The 14,741-nt window shown below is 42.8% G+C and overlaps 1 protein-coding gene across 3 annotated transcripts in view; it reads left to right on the top strand.

Moving 5' to 3' along the window:
* Positions 1 to 14,741, top strand: part of Samd4a (sterile alpha motif domain containing 4A) — a 237,796-nt gene that overhangs the window by 181,542 nt on the left and 41,513 nt on the right. For 2 of the 3 annotated variants that reach the window (XM_013012351.1, XM_013012350.1), the window contains exons 3-4: positions 3,699 to 3,962; positions 14,505 to 14,614. In XM_013012351.1, the coding sequence (XP_012867805.1) occupies positions 3,699 to 3,962; positions 14,505 to 14,614 (374 nt within the window). The remainder of the gene's footprint in view (positions 1 to 3,698; positions 3,963 to 14,504; positions 14,615 to 14,741) is intronic. The other variant, XM_013012349.1, reaches the window with a different exon arrangement.

Here is a 14,741-nt window from a genome sequence, read left to right as displayed (position 1 = left end):
TAAATTTGTCTTCACTCCATGTGGTACCGTTGGCAGGTTACCTATCACCTACTTCAGTCTCCTACTTGTCAGTAGACAAGCCTGGATGGCCAACTGTCTTGGTCTTGTAGAAGAAAGAAGGCATTTGTCCAGCCTGACTTTCCTTTAATTTAGGGCTGATATTCAGCCTCATGCTAAACCGCTGGCCCCCTCTGAAAATAAAAAGCTTAACATTGCTATGCATTGGTGGCTCATTCCTATAATCCTAGCTACTCAAGAAAGTGAGATCTAAGAATCTCAGTTCAAAGCTAGCCCAGGCATGAAAAGCCACAAGATAGGCTACCAAAAAGCCAGAAGTAGAAGTGCCAGCCTTGAATGAAAAAGTTGAGGGACAGAGCCCTGGGCTGGAGTTCAAGTCCCAGTGTGAGCAAGCAAAAATAAAATAAAATCTTAGCATCAGGTATTATGCCTGGTTGCTCTGGCAGGCAGAGAGACATTCCCAGGTGTGGTGGCAGCTATAGGAATAGCATTGGTTGGAAAGGCCCTGGAGCCTTAGGTCCAAGTGATTTTTATATTAGAGGCAGAGGCCACGCTCATGCCATATTCTCTAGGACTTCAGTTAAGCTCAGGAAGATGCGGGAAAGGTGGTGTAGGTCTCTGTGCAAAACCCTAGAAGCCCATCCAGTTAGGTAAATATTTAGTTCCACTCTTGATAGCCAATGGAGTCCTGGGACACTGCTAGTTTCCCCATGATTGCTTTTCAATATGTGTGGCTGGGGAACAGCATCGATTTTGAGGAACTTTTGATTGGAAGGAAGCAAGTAGTTCCATCCAATCATGGAATTCACCTGCTGCCTGTGTATTATATGTCCTCAGCATCTAAAGAAGAGGACTGTCTTACACTGATCTCCAATTCAGTGACTGCCTCTAAGCAGCCTGGTACCCAGAGATCTACCAGCTCTGCACTCAATCCCTCTTTGGCAATTCCCATCTAAGGTTCCATACTCATTGTGATTGGGATCAGAGTGCAGGGGATCCCCTATTTTCATCTGGGGCATACCTGGATGCCACCATTCAAACAAAATCCAAATTCTGAAGTGATTGGCAGAGGTACAGGAAAGCAAAGATGTCTGAGCTGGTATGTCCCAATGTGTAAGGCAACCCTAAACAAGTCTGCCTGATTTTATATAAATACTTAGACAGGCATGAAATGGATTTTCTGAGTGTCTGGCTTTTCTTCCTATGGGCTTCTCTCTTCATTTTTTGCTGCTTGCTGCCTCCTTTAAAAAAAAGAAAAAATGATTTTCCTTTCTCCGCAAGTTTTTTTCTTGCTAATTCTGCTCCTGTCAGGTAGCAATGCATTTTTCCAGGGCGCTGTATAAGATAGTCTATTTAGTGAAAATTCAGGCTGTTTCAGCCTGGTAACGTCATTTTTTAAAAAGAGATTTATTGTTATTATAAAGGGTAGTATGCAGAGGGGTTATAGTTCCATAAGTCAGGTAAATGAGTACATTTCTGGTAAGGTCATTTAAAAAAACAAAAACAATGTCCTCTTTACCTGTCATAAAGGTGGATGTAATTCCTTGTCTCTGATAGAATCTAGTCAAATTAAAATTTTCTCAGGTTACAAACATTAAACATAGAAGCTCCCAGCCAGATGCTGATAGCTCATGCCTCTAATCCTAGCTACTTTAGAAGCTGAGGATCATGGTTCAGAGTTAGCCCAGGCAGGAAAATCCATAAGACTCCTATCTCCAATTAACCATTAAAAAGCCAGAAGTGGAGAGGTGGCTCAAGTGGTAGGGTAGTAGCCTTGAATGACAGTTCAGAGATTGCCTCTAGGCCCTAAGTTCAAATCCCAGGGCCAGCACCCAAAGAAACAAACTTAGACACTCCCTTTTCTTCATTTTTGTTAATAAAAAATTCTCTAGCCCTTCTGATTGTCCTCCTCTTGGCCACATGAGGCCAGATGGATATGTTGACTACAGTCATGTAATCTCTGCTGCCTTCATAGTCAATACAGCCTCCCTATAGCACTTCTGCCCTAGATACACTTTTGGAAGCACCTCACTTTCTGACTCTGATCCTTACCTTTTACACTGGGTCATGGTAATCTACAACTCAGTGTTTCGTGTGGGTGCTACCCCACCAGAAATGCAGACAGACAAAGACCAGGACCTGTCACCACCAATGGTCCATCCTGCTACCTACTAAAAAACAGAAAGGTTAATGTCAAGAAAGAAGTTCTAGCCTGAGGCTAAAGTGGCTCAGAAATGGAAGGATCATGGTTAGAGGCTAATAGACAAAAAGTTAGAGAAATCCTATTTCAACCAATAAACCCAGCATTGTGATTCAGTCGAATAATCCGGTTATGCAAGAAGAAGAGGTAGGAAGATCTTGGTCTGAGGTTGGCCCCAGGAAAAAAAAAGTGAGACCTTATCTGAAAAATAACTAAACCCAAACAGTCTGGAGGTATGGCTGAAGTAGTAGAATTCATGCCAGAAAGCCCAAGGTCCTCGGTTCTAAACCCAAGTAGTGCTGAAAATTAACTAAGATAAAAAAAAAATAAAACCAAGTATTAGTCTGAAATTGAGAGAGCACATGCTCACTAAAGGGGGGTAGAGCCTGAGATAGAATTTAATGGCTTCCCTGAAAAATATTTTAAAATGCACATGGCTGAAATCCCTGTTAGTACAGCAACAGTCAAAATAAACTGGACCTGTCAGGGAGTGGAGCTGAGAGAATGTTATGAATAGACTTATTTTGTGAAGTTGTCACTTGACGCACCCAGAGAAACCAAGCGAGGGTCACATCGACTCCCTCGGCACTGATGTTGGTTAACTCCCTCCTGTGAATGCCTTCCATTTTATTTGGCTAGTTATGTGAATTTGTTGCTTTTTCCTAGTTTTCTGGAAAAGAAATTACAAATGGGGCTATGCAGATATTGCCCGCAGTGTGGAAGAGCTGATCACACTGGTAAAAAAAACCATTCTCAGTCTCCCGAACGCACCCTGCTGGCTTCTGAATGGAAGCCTTGTTACCTGGGAGTGCAAAGTTTTTGCAGTGTAAAGTCTGGCAGGAACCTGTGAGGCCAAGGGAAAGAATGGAGCCTTTCACCAAGAGCTGCTGGGCGCCCAGTACCCTGAGGCCTCTCCCTACGCCAGAGCCTCCCTTCACAGATGACAGATAGTTCCCTGGCTCCTGGTGGAAAAGATGGACTCTACTTTATCCTAGTTCATCCCTGTGAATATCCCCAGCGGTGACCAGCCTGCCTGCTACTCAAGAGGCTGAGATCTGAGCATCTCTGTTCATAAGTCCTTTCTAAAAAAGCTGGGTAGTGTCAGATTTGGAGTTTTTAAGGAAAATGCCTAATGCATGTCTTGTTCCCTTTAAGCAGATAGATGGCCACTTCCTAGGCTGCTGGCCTTGTCCAATGTATAGGCCCATTGTTCTGAATCTTGATCCATAGAATCAGAGCTAAAAGCTAAATCTAGCTCACAAACACTAACAGCAACTCAGCTTGCCAGCAAGCCCATTCCTTTTGAACCACCCAGAGGGAATGACCCTGCTAGCCTTGCATTCAGCTCACCATGCCCACCAAGTAGAGTTGAAAGACAGTGGTGATCCTCAGGGTGCAGAGGTATTGTGGGTTATTCTGCGTCCCAAGCTCAAGGGGGGGTGGGCAATAACCTATTTCATTTTATGTTTTTTTTTTCCAGTTCTCTCAGGCCAGGCACACCACAGCCCTTTGAAACGATCTGTGTCCCTTACCCCACCCATGAATGTGCCAAACCAGCCTCTAGGACATGGATGGATGTCTCATGAGGACTTACGAGCTAGAGGACCCCAGTGCCTCCCATCCGATCATGCCCCCCTGTCTCCACAAAGCAGTGTAGCCTCGTCAGGAAGTGGAGGGAGTGAACACTTAGAAGATCAGACCACTGCTCGTAACACATTCCAAGAAGAAGGTAGTGGTATGAAAGGTGAGTGACTATAAGAGGAACCACAGAGTCCCTCCCTTTATTTGGAGTCCAAGGGTAAAGACAGATAGTCAGCAAGACAGATAGAGCCCAGCCCCTCTCGCCAGGCTTGTGCACTTGAGCCGCCCCTTCCAGAACTCCAGGACTGGCCTAACAGAAAGGGCTGTGTCCCCACCAATACCTCTTGCCCAAATTTGGGAATCTGAGCAGGTGAGGACAACAACCCCCATTTTTGTTTTCAGTGTGTTGACCCTCAGACAACTGATGCATCCCATTCAGTAGCTGGGATACAGTCATTTGTTGTGAAAGTGCTAAGCTACTCTATTTTCTGCTTGCTATGGCCAGGGATTTGTCACTAACTCAGATAAACAAACTACTGGTATCTCGGTCTCTCTAGCTCTCTGTCAATCTGCTCTGTCTGTTTCTGTCTCTCTTTTTCCCACCCTCCTTCCTCTCTCATAAATATCTCTTCATGCAGAATTGTTATAGTTCTTCCCTTCGCTCTCTTTTTCTTTGATATCCAAAGAAACCTTTAAATTCTTTTTCTCTGCATCTGTTGAAGGGATATGAAAACACCACTGAGAATGTCTGGCTGTTTTAAGCTTGATAATAGATTTGCATATTGGTGATAAAGGCTTTTTTTTTTGTACAGCCTAAATAGATGTTTCTACATTGCTGGTAAATCTATCCTCTTCTACAGATCCTCATCAGGAGATAGCGACTTCCAAATTACCCATGATAGGCTCAAAGAAGATATGTACATTATGTATTTTTGGACTGCATTTGTGAAGGGCTAGAAGTCCTTAGAGGAAGATGCTCATAGAGACATGTTGATAACAATGTTAGGTAATGAGACAATAACCATGCAAGCTTGAGGGCTGTGGTTGCTGGTGCAGAGGGAAGGCTCTGAGAGCACATTCCGTGCTTTCATGAATACATAGTCCTGAGGTTTGCTGGGTCTGATCTTCGTAAAGTGATCACTGTTGACAAAAGACACTCTGGATCTAATTCCCTTCACATACAGGAACTCAACACAGCACACATGCCCACACATGTCCAGGGACCACCTATAAAAGGTCACCAGGGTGAAAACATAGCCCCCATAATTTGGGGAATGGAGCTGTGACAATCAGCCTTACTCTCATCAGGTTCTTGTGCTGTGTTACCCTAGGGAAGTTTTCTCTGGTGATACAGATGGTCTTTGAAGGGACTTCACAGGCAGCAAAAGCAGTAGGGTCACTTTGAAGTGGGGAGTATGTCATCCTCATGGTGTTCAGGAAACTGGATCATAGGTTTGGAGACCTGGCAAAACCCATTTACACTACCTAGTTTTGTGTTCAGGCAGCCAAACTGCAGGTCACAGGTTGCAGGTGAGATTTAGTCATGTTCTTGGCAAGCCTGGCTTGGTATCTGTCACATGACTGAGGGACTGCTTTGGGCTAACTTCTTTGCAAGTGAAGCTCAGGGTCTTCATGGTCTGTGTTTTCAAGATGGCATGTGTTGTGTTCTGACTAGTAACACTGTGTGAGGACCACTGGCTTGTGATGATCATCAGGGAGGGCCCTGTGGAGAGGCCATTCACTGTGGGAATGCTGATTCCACTATTTAGTGGATAGGCATTCATTTTCTTTCTTCCTCTTATTTTCCTCCCTCTCTCCCCTCCCTCCCTCTTTCTCCTTCCCTCCCTCTTGCTCTCTTTCCCTCCCTTCCTTCATTTTTGTCTTTCTTTGAAGGACTTATGCATACCTTAACATTCTCCCCAAACAGGTAACAATGTATTTGGCATGCTGACCAAATGTATACTGGCATTTTGATAAGAAGTGAATCAAGATAATATATTTTTAAAAACATAAATAAAAGAAAAATTGAAAAATGTCCTATTCCTGTTGTAAGATAGAAGCCAAAAACTTTCCAGAGTTCAAGGAGTATCACAAATATATAAGTTTATTTGATTTATTTCTCTGGAATCAGTTAGACTTGTCTCCTCAGAGCTTACTTAATCAGAAAATGACACAGACAAGGGTCATATATCTTATAAAGAATACAGGCCTATGTGGGAATGGTCAGGAAACAGACTGTGGGTGGCTAGATGAAACAAAGGACCTTTTTCATCTATGTCTAGCTTCTTTGGCCACTTTGAATCCAGAATTGGACCCAGATTCAAAATATAAGTTCATTATTAAGTTAAATGGGAAAAAAATACTTAAAGGAAGGAACCTTCTGGAATTATGGGTTCTATTTGTAAGGAAAGTATACCTGTAGTGTAGTAGACAAGTCAGATATTAAAAATGTCCACATCAACAAGCACTAGCTTCTCGAAGTGTCATAGGGCCAGTATTTATTAAATACAGATGTTTCTTCTCCCGCCTTGCTGTGAGATAGTCACCACTAAGAACTCTTCCACATCAAAAAAGTTTACTAGGCACCGCCTGGTAAGAGCATGTCTGAGAAACAGCCTTTAACATGCCTGTCCCAAGAGTTTGTCATTTGATCTCCACATCTAAGAGCTAGTTTGAATATCTAAATTAGATCACACTTGGGAGCAGTGTGCTATGTGATCAAGTGACATGCATCTAGAAAAGTGTTCTTCGTTGGGCCTTGGGCCCTTTGGTAGGAGCCTAGTCCGTCAGGGTATCAGTATTGAACTTCTCATTGCTTCTCTAATTTGTAACTACTCAGCTTGCCAAACGAAGAATCTATAGTAGAATTTGCAAGAGTTCACCAATAATCAAGGAGCTTACCCTCTCCTTAACATCTTGGGAAAAAGAGTAAAGTCATTATCATGGAACTTGATTCAGTGTGAATTCATCTTACTGACCTTGAGGAAAACTCTACATTGATCCTTCCTTTTCTTCCTTTCTCATCTAGAGAGACTGGCCAGGTTTGACTATAATCATTCCTTAGGAATGTACCTCTTAGGTCAAGAATGTGGAGGAAACCTTCTCTCTTTTTATTTTTCACATATATCAATCTAGGCCTCTTTTTGTCATTACCTTGGCACTCTCTATCAGAAAGACCAACTTCTACTCTCTGATGATTAATGCCATCTACCTGCACTGCTGTTCTTCCTTCTATAGTGAATACTTTTCCTGATGGTTTAAGTTGGTCTCATCAAATTGCTGCTAGGGTAGGGGGCTCTCACGCTACAGTCCCAAGCTAAAGAATTAACTACTTAACTTGAAACTGACCCCCAAAAAGCATGACCTGAACTGAAATGTGAAATTTCCCCCTTTATCATTCCCTATGGAGGATACTAGTTATACATGTTGGTTGAATATACTGGTTCTGTTTTCTAAATTCAGCTCTCCCTGTTCTTTTCAGAAACATCACTGTGACTTAACCCCAGGGAAAGATTCTTGATTCTGCATTGGAGCTCAATTATAATATTCTTCATTCCTTAGGCAATAGAATGTGCTCTTGGTTTTTCTTTCACTCAAAGAGATAAAGCATACCATGATTCCCTAGAAGGAAGAGCAGGTAGTTGTGGGAGAATCCTATGTGCCAGTCATGTTAGCATCACAACCTCAAAGATGATGTAGAACCCAACACCTAAGTGCTTACCAACATGCCAGGGCTGTTGATGAATGATGTGGCTTTGATATATGAGAATGAGAAGATATTTAGGACAGGAAGAGCCACAGGTTCACTTTTGTCCTTATTCCAGTTTGTGGGCTTTTCTGAGCATTTGCTGAGAGAGGAGTAACCAGCTCAAGTAGGACTGAGGTAAGGGCTATTGCTGCTGTAAGAAATTCACTTGCACATGAACAACAAATGGGTGGCCAAGGCAGGTGCATTGCTATGAAAATATACTTAGTGACTTGTCCTGGGTCAGAAAAGGCACAAAAAGTGCCATAACACAAAGAAGAGGGAAGTTAGGGAAACTTCCTAGAAAAGGAGAAGCCTGGAGCTGAGTTATAAGGCATGAATACAGACATCCAGCAGAGTCAAAGGAAAAGCATTCTGTACAGAGAGAACCACTCATGAAAGCATGTGAGGAAAGACTTAACCAACAAGATCCTGTGACTACACGATTAGGAGTGCATAGAAACAAGTGTGCCAGAGGGAAAAGGTAGGCCCCAGGCCTTTCAAAGGAGTTTTGTCTTTTGTCCTGAAATGGTTGAAGGAATTTCTGTCACGCCTGTATAGACTTGCCTCTTAGAAATGGGAGCCTTACCATAGTGTGGAAAATATATCAAAGTGAGAAGAAGACAGGAGATTCTGGTTTGGGAAGCCAGTAGAGAGGTAGAGGATGTTTCAATAAGAAAGGAAAAAGGTGAAATTGGTCAAAGGCCAGCAAACAGTGAGAATGGAAACTAAGGAGTGTGGTCACATGAGTTTCATGAGAGAATGGAGAAGGCTGGGTAACTACCTAAATATAGACAGTGATGGAGGGGAAGACATTTAAAGTGATGGCTGGGTTTCTGCCTAGGACATCTGGTCAGCCTTGGTATCATGCATAGCAAAGGGTCTATCGGAGGAGAAACAGATGTGGGGGATGGCTTGGGACATAGGAAGTGTGAAAACCTGTCATCATTCCCTGGAAATGTGTAACCTCCTTAGTGGTCAGCACGAAGCACCACTAAGGCACCTTCCTGGTCCAGCCCAGGCTCCTGTTTGGCTTCCCCTCCTCACCTGCAGTTTTAATACTATGAATACTTATTAGAAAGTGCATTTGAGGCATGCCATTCTGCATATCTTAGTAAAAATGCTCATAGAGTAAAGTAGGGGAGAGTAGAAATAGGCATGTGTCTGTGGATATGAGCTTCAATATGAGTTAATACCAACTAGGTATACTTATGATGTGTGCTTCACACTAGCACAAAACTATGGAGGGAATTGAACTTAATGTATTCTTGTATGTAGACATAATAAAGGTACAATACAAATTCTTGGCTCCAGTGACTTTGATAGACATATGGCAGTTGAGAATGGAGGTGACTCTATTGACTGTGAAAACGTCGTTTGCCTTTTCTAAGGAGTCCTACATAGATGGAACTTGAGTAAACTTTTTCTCTGCGTGGCAAAAAGAAAATATACTGTCAACTCTGAAATAGCTGGTTTGAGGTTTGGAATTGTTTTTGAAATGTAGACCTTTGCTCCTCGTCTCAGAGTTAGACTAGAAAAATCATTTAGAGGTGAGATCTATTTGAAGGTGGGAAAAAAAGAACCTGTCAGACGTCTTTGTAAGAGTGGTGGTTTGTACACCACTGCTGAGGATGGTAAAGGTTCTCTGAGTAGCTGGAACTGTGTTCAGCCTGGCTGTCATCCAAATTAATCACTATTCTCTGAATGTTGACTTTCCAGATTGCTGTATTGAATTCCTTGAGCTTGGATATGTTTGTTTCATTTTCCTCTTCCCATATTTCAACGTTGGGACCTGCACAGATGGCTCCTCATTGGTTCAGAGTTGGGCTCATGCTTCTCAGATAGGCGGAGAACTCTCAACAGCAAATCCTAGGATTCCTCTCAGTCCTGAAAGTCTGAAACATTTAACCTCTACTCCTCACTCAGCTTGTGTACACAGCACTTAGGAATGTCATGCTTAATGGAAGTGGCAAGGAAAAACAGTCTTCTGTCTGCATCTAACATGTTGAAGTGGGTACTTCACCTCAAACTTGGCCTTCCAAGACCCTCCCCTATATATGTCCACAAGGCCTTCCTGGGGACCCACATGGACACTCCCCAGAATCAAGACGCACATTCCAGGAGACTTCGGCTCCAAAGGGACCAGATGCCCAGAGCTCCTTTCTTTTGTTCAGTGGGTACAACAGCCCAGGCTGCTCATTTGTTTCTAACTAGAAATAAAAGCATGTTTTGGTAAGCTTGATGACATCACTAAATATCTGCTCTTTGCTCTTGCAGTGTTTTACCTCTCACTTGAACAATGAAGAGGTGATGCCTGCTTATCCTTCAGCTAGCTTTCCTCTTCTCTCCCTCAGAAACCAAGAAGGTATCCCTTTCTCAGAAGGAGAAGGTGGTTGAGATTAGCTTGACTCTCAGTAGAGAATGAAGGTCAATTTGGCATCTGCAGATAGCAGGAGCCCCATGTGGTCTCTCATGTGAGAAAATGGCTGTTCATGTCTCTTTCTTCCAGGGAAAGAAGTGCCTAACTTTCTGCTCTTTGTGTTGATTCCTATGTTCACCCTACCCTTCGTCCCCCTCTACAGTAGACCTCCTCCTTTATGTTTGGGTGCTGCATGGCTTGTTGGCCTGGCTGACATTTATAGTCATTCCTGCAGCATGTGTCAGGGAAACGCAGCTCAAGTTACAGTAGTGGGTTTTACCATTGCATTCAACAGGGTGAGCAGTTGTATGTGCTACAGATCCTCTCCATGGCTGATTTGAAAAGGAAATAAAAACAAGCACAGTTTAAACCTTGATCTAAAGCATAGATTATAGATGTAACACTGTCATCAAAAACTGGGCATGAGAGGATAAACCCAATGTGGACAGCATCAAGGTCTACTAGAAGGAGATTCGTAAAGGATGGAGACATGGCGTGGATTCAGCCATCACTCACATGGAGGGTGATGCTTTCTCCTAGAAACCTCTTACACGTTCCTCTAAAGGACTGTTCTGCCATAGAACTCTCCTAGTCTCAATGCTACTTGTCTGAGAAATCTCACCTACACACCTACTCCCCTGAACTGATAACTAAGAATTATAGAAAAGGCGAGTTGTTTTTCTTCAGTGCAGACCTCTCTCTCTCTCTCTCCAAGTTTGTAGCTGACTTTTTCCTCATGGTTGACCTCAAGGCAGCGTCACTCAAGTGATCTAATGTGAATTCACCATCTCTCCTCAAATCTGCTGATCCTCTTGTGTTTCCTGTATCACCCAGCCCAGACCTTCATCTTTCTCACTCTCTGCTCTTTCCTGATCTTTCACATACCATCAGTTTACATCTTTTCCTTCTCTTCTGCTCCCTCTCCAAAGTCATCTTCATGGTGTTCCTAAACTCACATCTTGGCCTTCTCTCTCACTGTCCTGTCCAACCTTCCTAATGACAACCATCATGTTTCTAACGTACTTAGCTGCACGTGCTGCTACTGGTCAGATTTCAACAGCCATTCATCATCCACAGGATAATGTCTACTGTCCTTGTGTTTACACATTTCCTATCTCGGTCACCTAATTGCCCTGCCTGTGTCCCACCTTGTCTTTAGCCATTCTCTACCACAAGCATTTGTTCTACCTTGGATGCTCTCTTGCCTCTGTCCTTGTCTGCTGGTCTTGCTTTCTCTGATTGTTTCCTTGGGAGTCCAAGGGGCTCCCAAGTTGCTGTTATTCTAAGCAGCAAATTGCAAAGAACTCTTCTTCACTTCCTAGGACCTGGTCCTAGAACTGGAGCTGTATTCTGTACTTGTATGACAGCTATTATAATTGTTTTTGTATGTGTCAGCTGTGCTGTCTAGATGAAAAGTTCCTTGATAAAAAGGACATATTTTCACAGAGCTTGACCCTTATCAAAGTCATTTGGTAAATGTTGAGTTAGCATATTTCAGCATTCCCAAACCTGACAAGGAATTCAGCCTAGCATATAGCAGAGGGCATCTTTCTCTTTTTCACAATGAATCATTTGGGCCCTCCATTGATATTTTCAATAGGAGCAACCCAGATGAAACTAAACAGCCATGCACCAGTCTGAGGCGGGGTCCCTGAAGGGGCACTGTCCTCATTTACTTATCACCTTCTCTGGGAAACAGCTCTGCTTTTCCCTTTTGCCTGCGTCTTCCAACCATAGCCACAGGTTCCCATATTGAAAAATGAAGGTCTGAGGTTAGAATAGCATTTGGTTTTTTGTTTTTACCATTGCATCCAATAGAGTGGCACGTGGACCTTGAGGGAGTACCTGAGCTTTGAGTTCAAGTTCTTTCAGTCTTACAGAATTTAGCACCTGAATTATTGGAATTTCTGCCTTTGGGGAATGAAATGATCAAGGTTCTCAGTTCTCTGGTTCATGGAGTTTTGTTTTGATTCCTGTTAAGGAAGGGTGCCTCACCAACCAGGGAGAGAAAAGTAGGCAATTTTTTTTTAAGAACTACGATTTGGGGATCATTGGTTGCCACTGTAGGAAGGCAAGGTGTTTGGGTATGTAACATTGAGCTGAGCACTAAGACACCTGTATGACAAACAGTGTCATTGTGTGCCTTCCCCAGGAACATAAAGTCACAGAAATTTACATTTCCCAACAATGTATTCAGAAATAACTCTCAAGAAGCCTAGTTTATCCTGTTCTGAAGTCCTATAAGGGCCTTTTTTCAAGAAAATGATTCCCAATGACCTGCATTTTGACTAAATGAGACAGGTTTTTCTATGCATCTATCCAGAATTCCAGTTGTCAAACTGAGCCTTGCCACATAAGACTTGTCCCTCACATGTCTGGCTCTTAAGAGACTCATTTGTTACCTTGATATATAGCATCTGGTTGCAACATGATTTAATAGCTGATTCGGTAGGATTTTCTTTGTCTTATCATCAGTGGATTTTGTGTGGCTCTTCAGTAGGGCACCTGGTCCAGATTTGGTTCATGGGATGATGGTACACTTTTTCTGTGGGGAATTGTGCCTTAGTGTGGCATTGAGCTACCCAAACATCTGTGAATCATAAAGGTGGCAGTGTTTGAGCAGCAGCTTAGACATTTTCCAAGATGTGAATAAAAACCATGAAACCTGGTGACAAAGTGGTAACATGTGGTTGAACTGAAAGCTGGAGTGAAGGTTATGCCTGTCCCCATCTGCAAAAGCATTAGCATTGTTTCAAGAGAAACAGAAATACGGGAGAGAATGAAGTCAGATAAAATAACTTCAGGATGACATATCAGGGAAAGCACTAGATTCCTGAGCTGCAAAGTCCTGGATGCTTCATCCAATGTAGTTTAAGCTGAGGAGGATATAAAGGGTTACTACTATGTTCATGAGGAAGCTTTGTCTGTGTTTGGTTAATGTTGGTATCAGGAGATGGACTCCCTCTTGTCACAGTAAATTGAAGGGTTTCCAAGCATAGAATGCAGTCTTTTATAGCCTGAGATAACTGAGTCTGATCTTAAAATGCCATTGGATGTTCTTTTCTGGGGAATTCTCAGAAATGTTCCTCATTGGCCTTCATATTACTACAGATGAAAAAGTGCCCTCAGGCAGGCCAACCATTGCTCCCTCTATCTCTGAGTTTTAGGAGACTATCCCCAGCCACATTCCCTGACCGAGCAGATGAAGCCTGATTTCAGAGTTGTCTCGGCATCTTTCATCAACCCTAGTTACCTCCTCTAAGTATTGAAGAATTGGAAGGTTTTCACTTATTTTGGAATGTGTATGGTTCATCAGTATCTCAGAATAAAGAACTCAGCAATCAGTTGTACAGAATCAACTTCATAGAAAACACAAATGGTATTTAACAGACCTGCTTATTCAGCCCTACCACTGATGAGCTATTTGGGCCTTATCTTAAGAAAGTTGGTTCAATGTAGGAAAGAACTGGGACTCAGAAGGCTGGAGTTCTAGTTTCTATCCCATGACATACTTGCTCTGTGATTTAGGCTTGATGGCTTAATGTTGCCATAAAACAAGCCAGAAGTAGGGGAATATGATTCTGGAAACTTTTCAAAGGTCAGCTCAACAACTTTGGATTTAAAGGACCTTGGGAAAATGCTTTTGTTTTGTTTGTAATGAGCACGGTAATAATCCTGTGGATATTCTATACAGAAATTGTTGTTCTTCACTCTGGAATCTCAAACTGAGGGCTTATTTCTGATGGACTTTGGAATTTGTACTATCCTGTGGTCTAGCCAATCGTTAGACCTTTCAAGATGTGGTGTGTTATTTGGTTGGCATTCAAGGAAGAAATCAAAGCTATGTCTAGACACATTCTATGGCTTGGGGAAATGAACAGCAGGCATCCCACAAAAGTGACGTGTTGGATCCTCGAATGCTCCTTATCCCATTGGATCTAGGGGAGCAAAAGGGAAGGAGTCAAGCTATGAATTACAACAACTCTATTTGTAGGTACAACTGTTGCTTGCCTCTGTGGAATTACTGAAACATGTAGATAAATGCATTTTCCCTCCAAGGAAAGTATCCAGAGGGTGTAAACTCACTGTGTCTAGTTTTAACTTTCTAGATCAGTTCTTTCCAAGTCAGCAGTGAAGTGGCCCAGCTAGTGATGATTTCTTACCATGGTTTTGGTCATGAACCCCTTTGTTAATCTTCAGGGAGCTATGGATGCTTCCCTTCCCAGCAAATTACTCACATATTTATAAATTGGGTGTGGAGGGGGATAATTCTGGAGGATTCCCTGTAGCCTATAGACCCTGAGTAAGCAGTTCATAGTCTAGAGTAGAATCATAGAGACCATTACTGAGAATGTCAGGGCTAGCCAGAAACTTGTGGCCCATAATTTGCTGCCAGAATTAAGCAAGTAATAACATAAAGGTTTCTTTTTCTTTTTCTTTTTTTCTTCTGAACATCGCTGCTTCTTCCTGTTCCCGCGTCTTTCGTCACCTCTCTCGTTCCTCCCATCTCCTCCCCATCTCTTGCTCATCTTACACTACAGATGTTCCAGCCTGGTTAAAAAGCCTCCGCCTGCACAAGTACGCTGCGCTTTTCTCCCAGATGACCTATGAGGAAATGATGGCCCTCACTGAGTGCCAGCTGGAGGCTCAGGTATGTGCTTAAGGGGACCATTCCCAGAGAGGGTGATGTTCAACCATGTTGGGACCCAAGCCATGGAATTTCCAGATGCTAATTCACATCCCACATAAATTGTAAGACAGGGCTCTTCCCTGCAGAG

The sequence above is a fragment of the Dipodomys ordii genome, unplaced genomic scaffold (genome assembly GCF_000151885.1).
Source record: "Dipodomys ordii isolate 6190 unplaced genomic scaffold, Dord_2.0 Scaffold16, whole genome shotgun sequence".
NCBI lineage: Eukaryota > Metazoa > Chordata > Mammalia > Rodentia > Heteromyidae > Dipodomys > Dipodomys ordii.
Note: the sequence above shows the minus strand (reverse complement) of the source record. Positions and strands in the feature narration are given on the sequence as shown.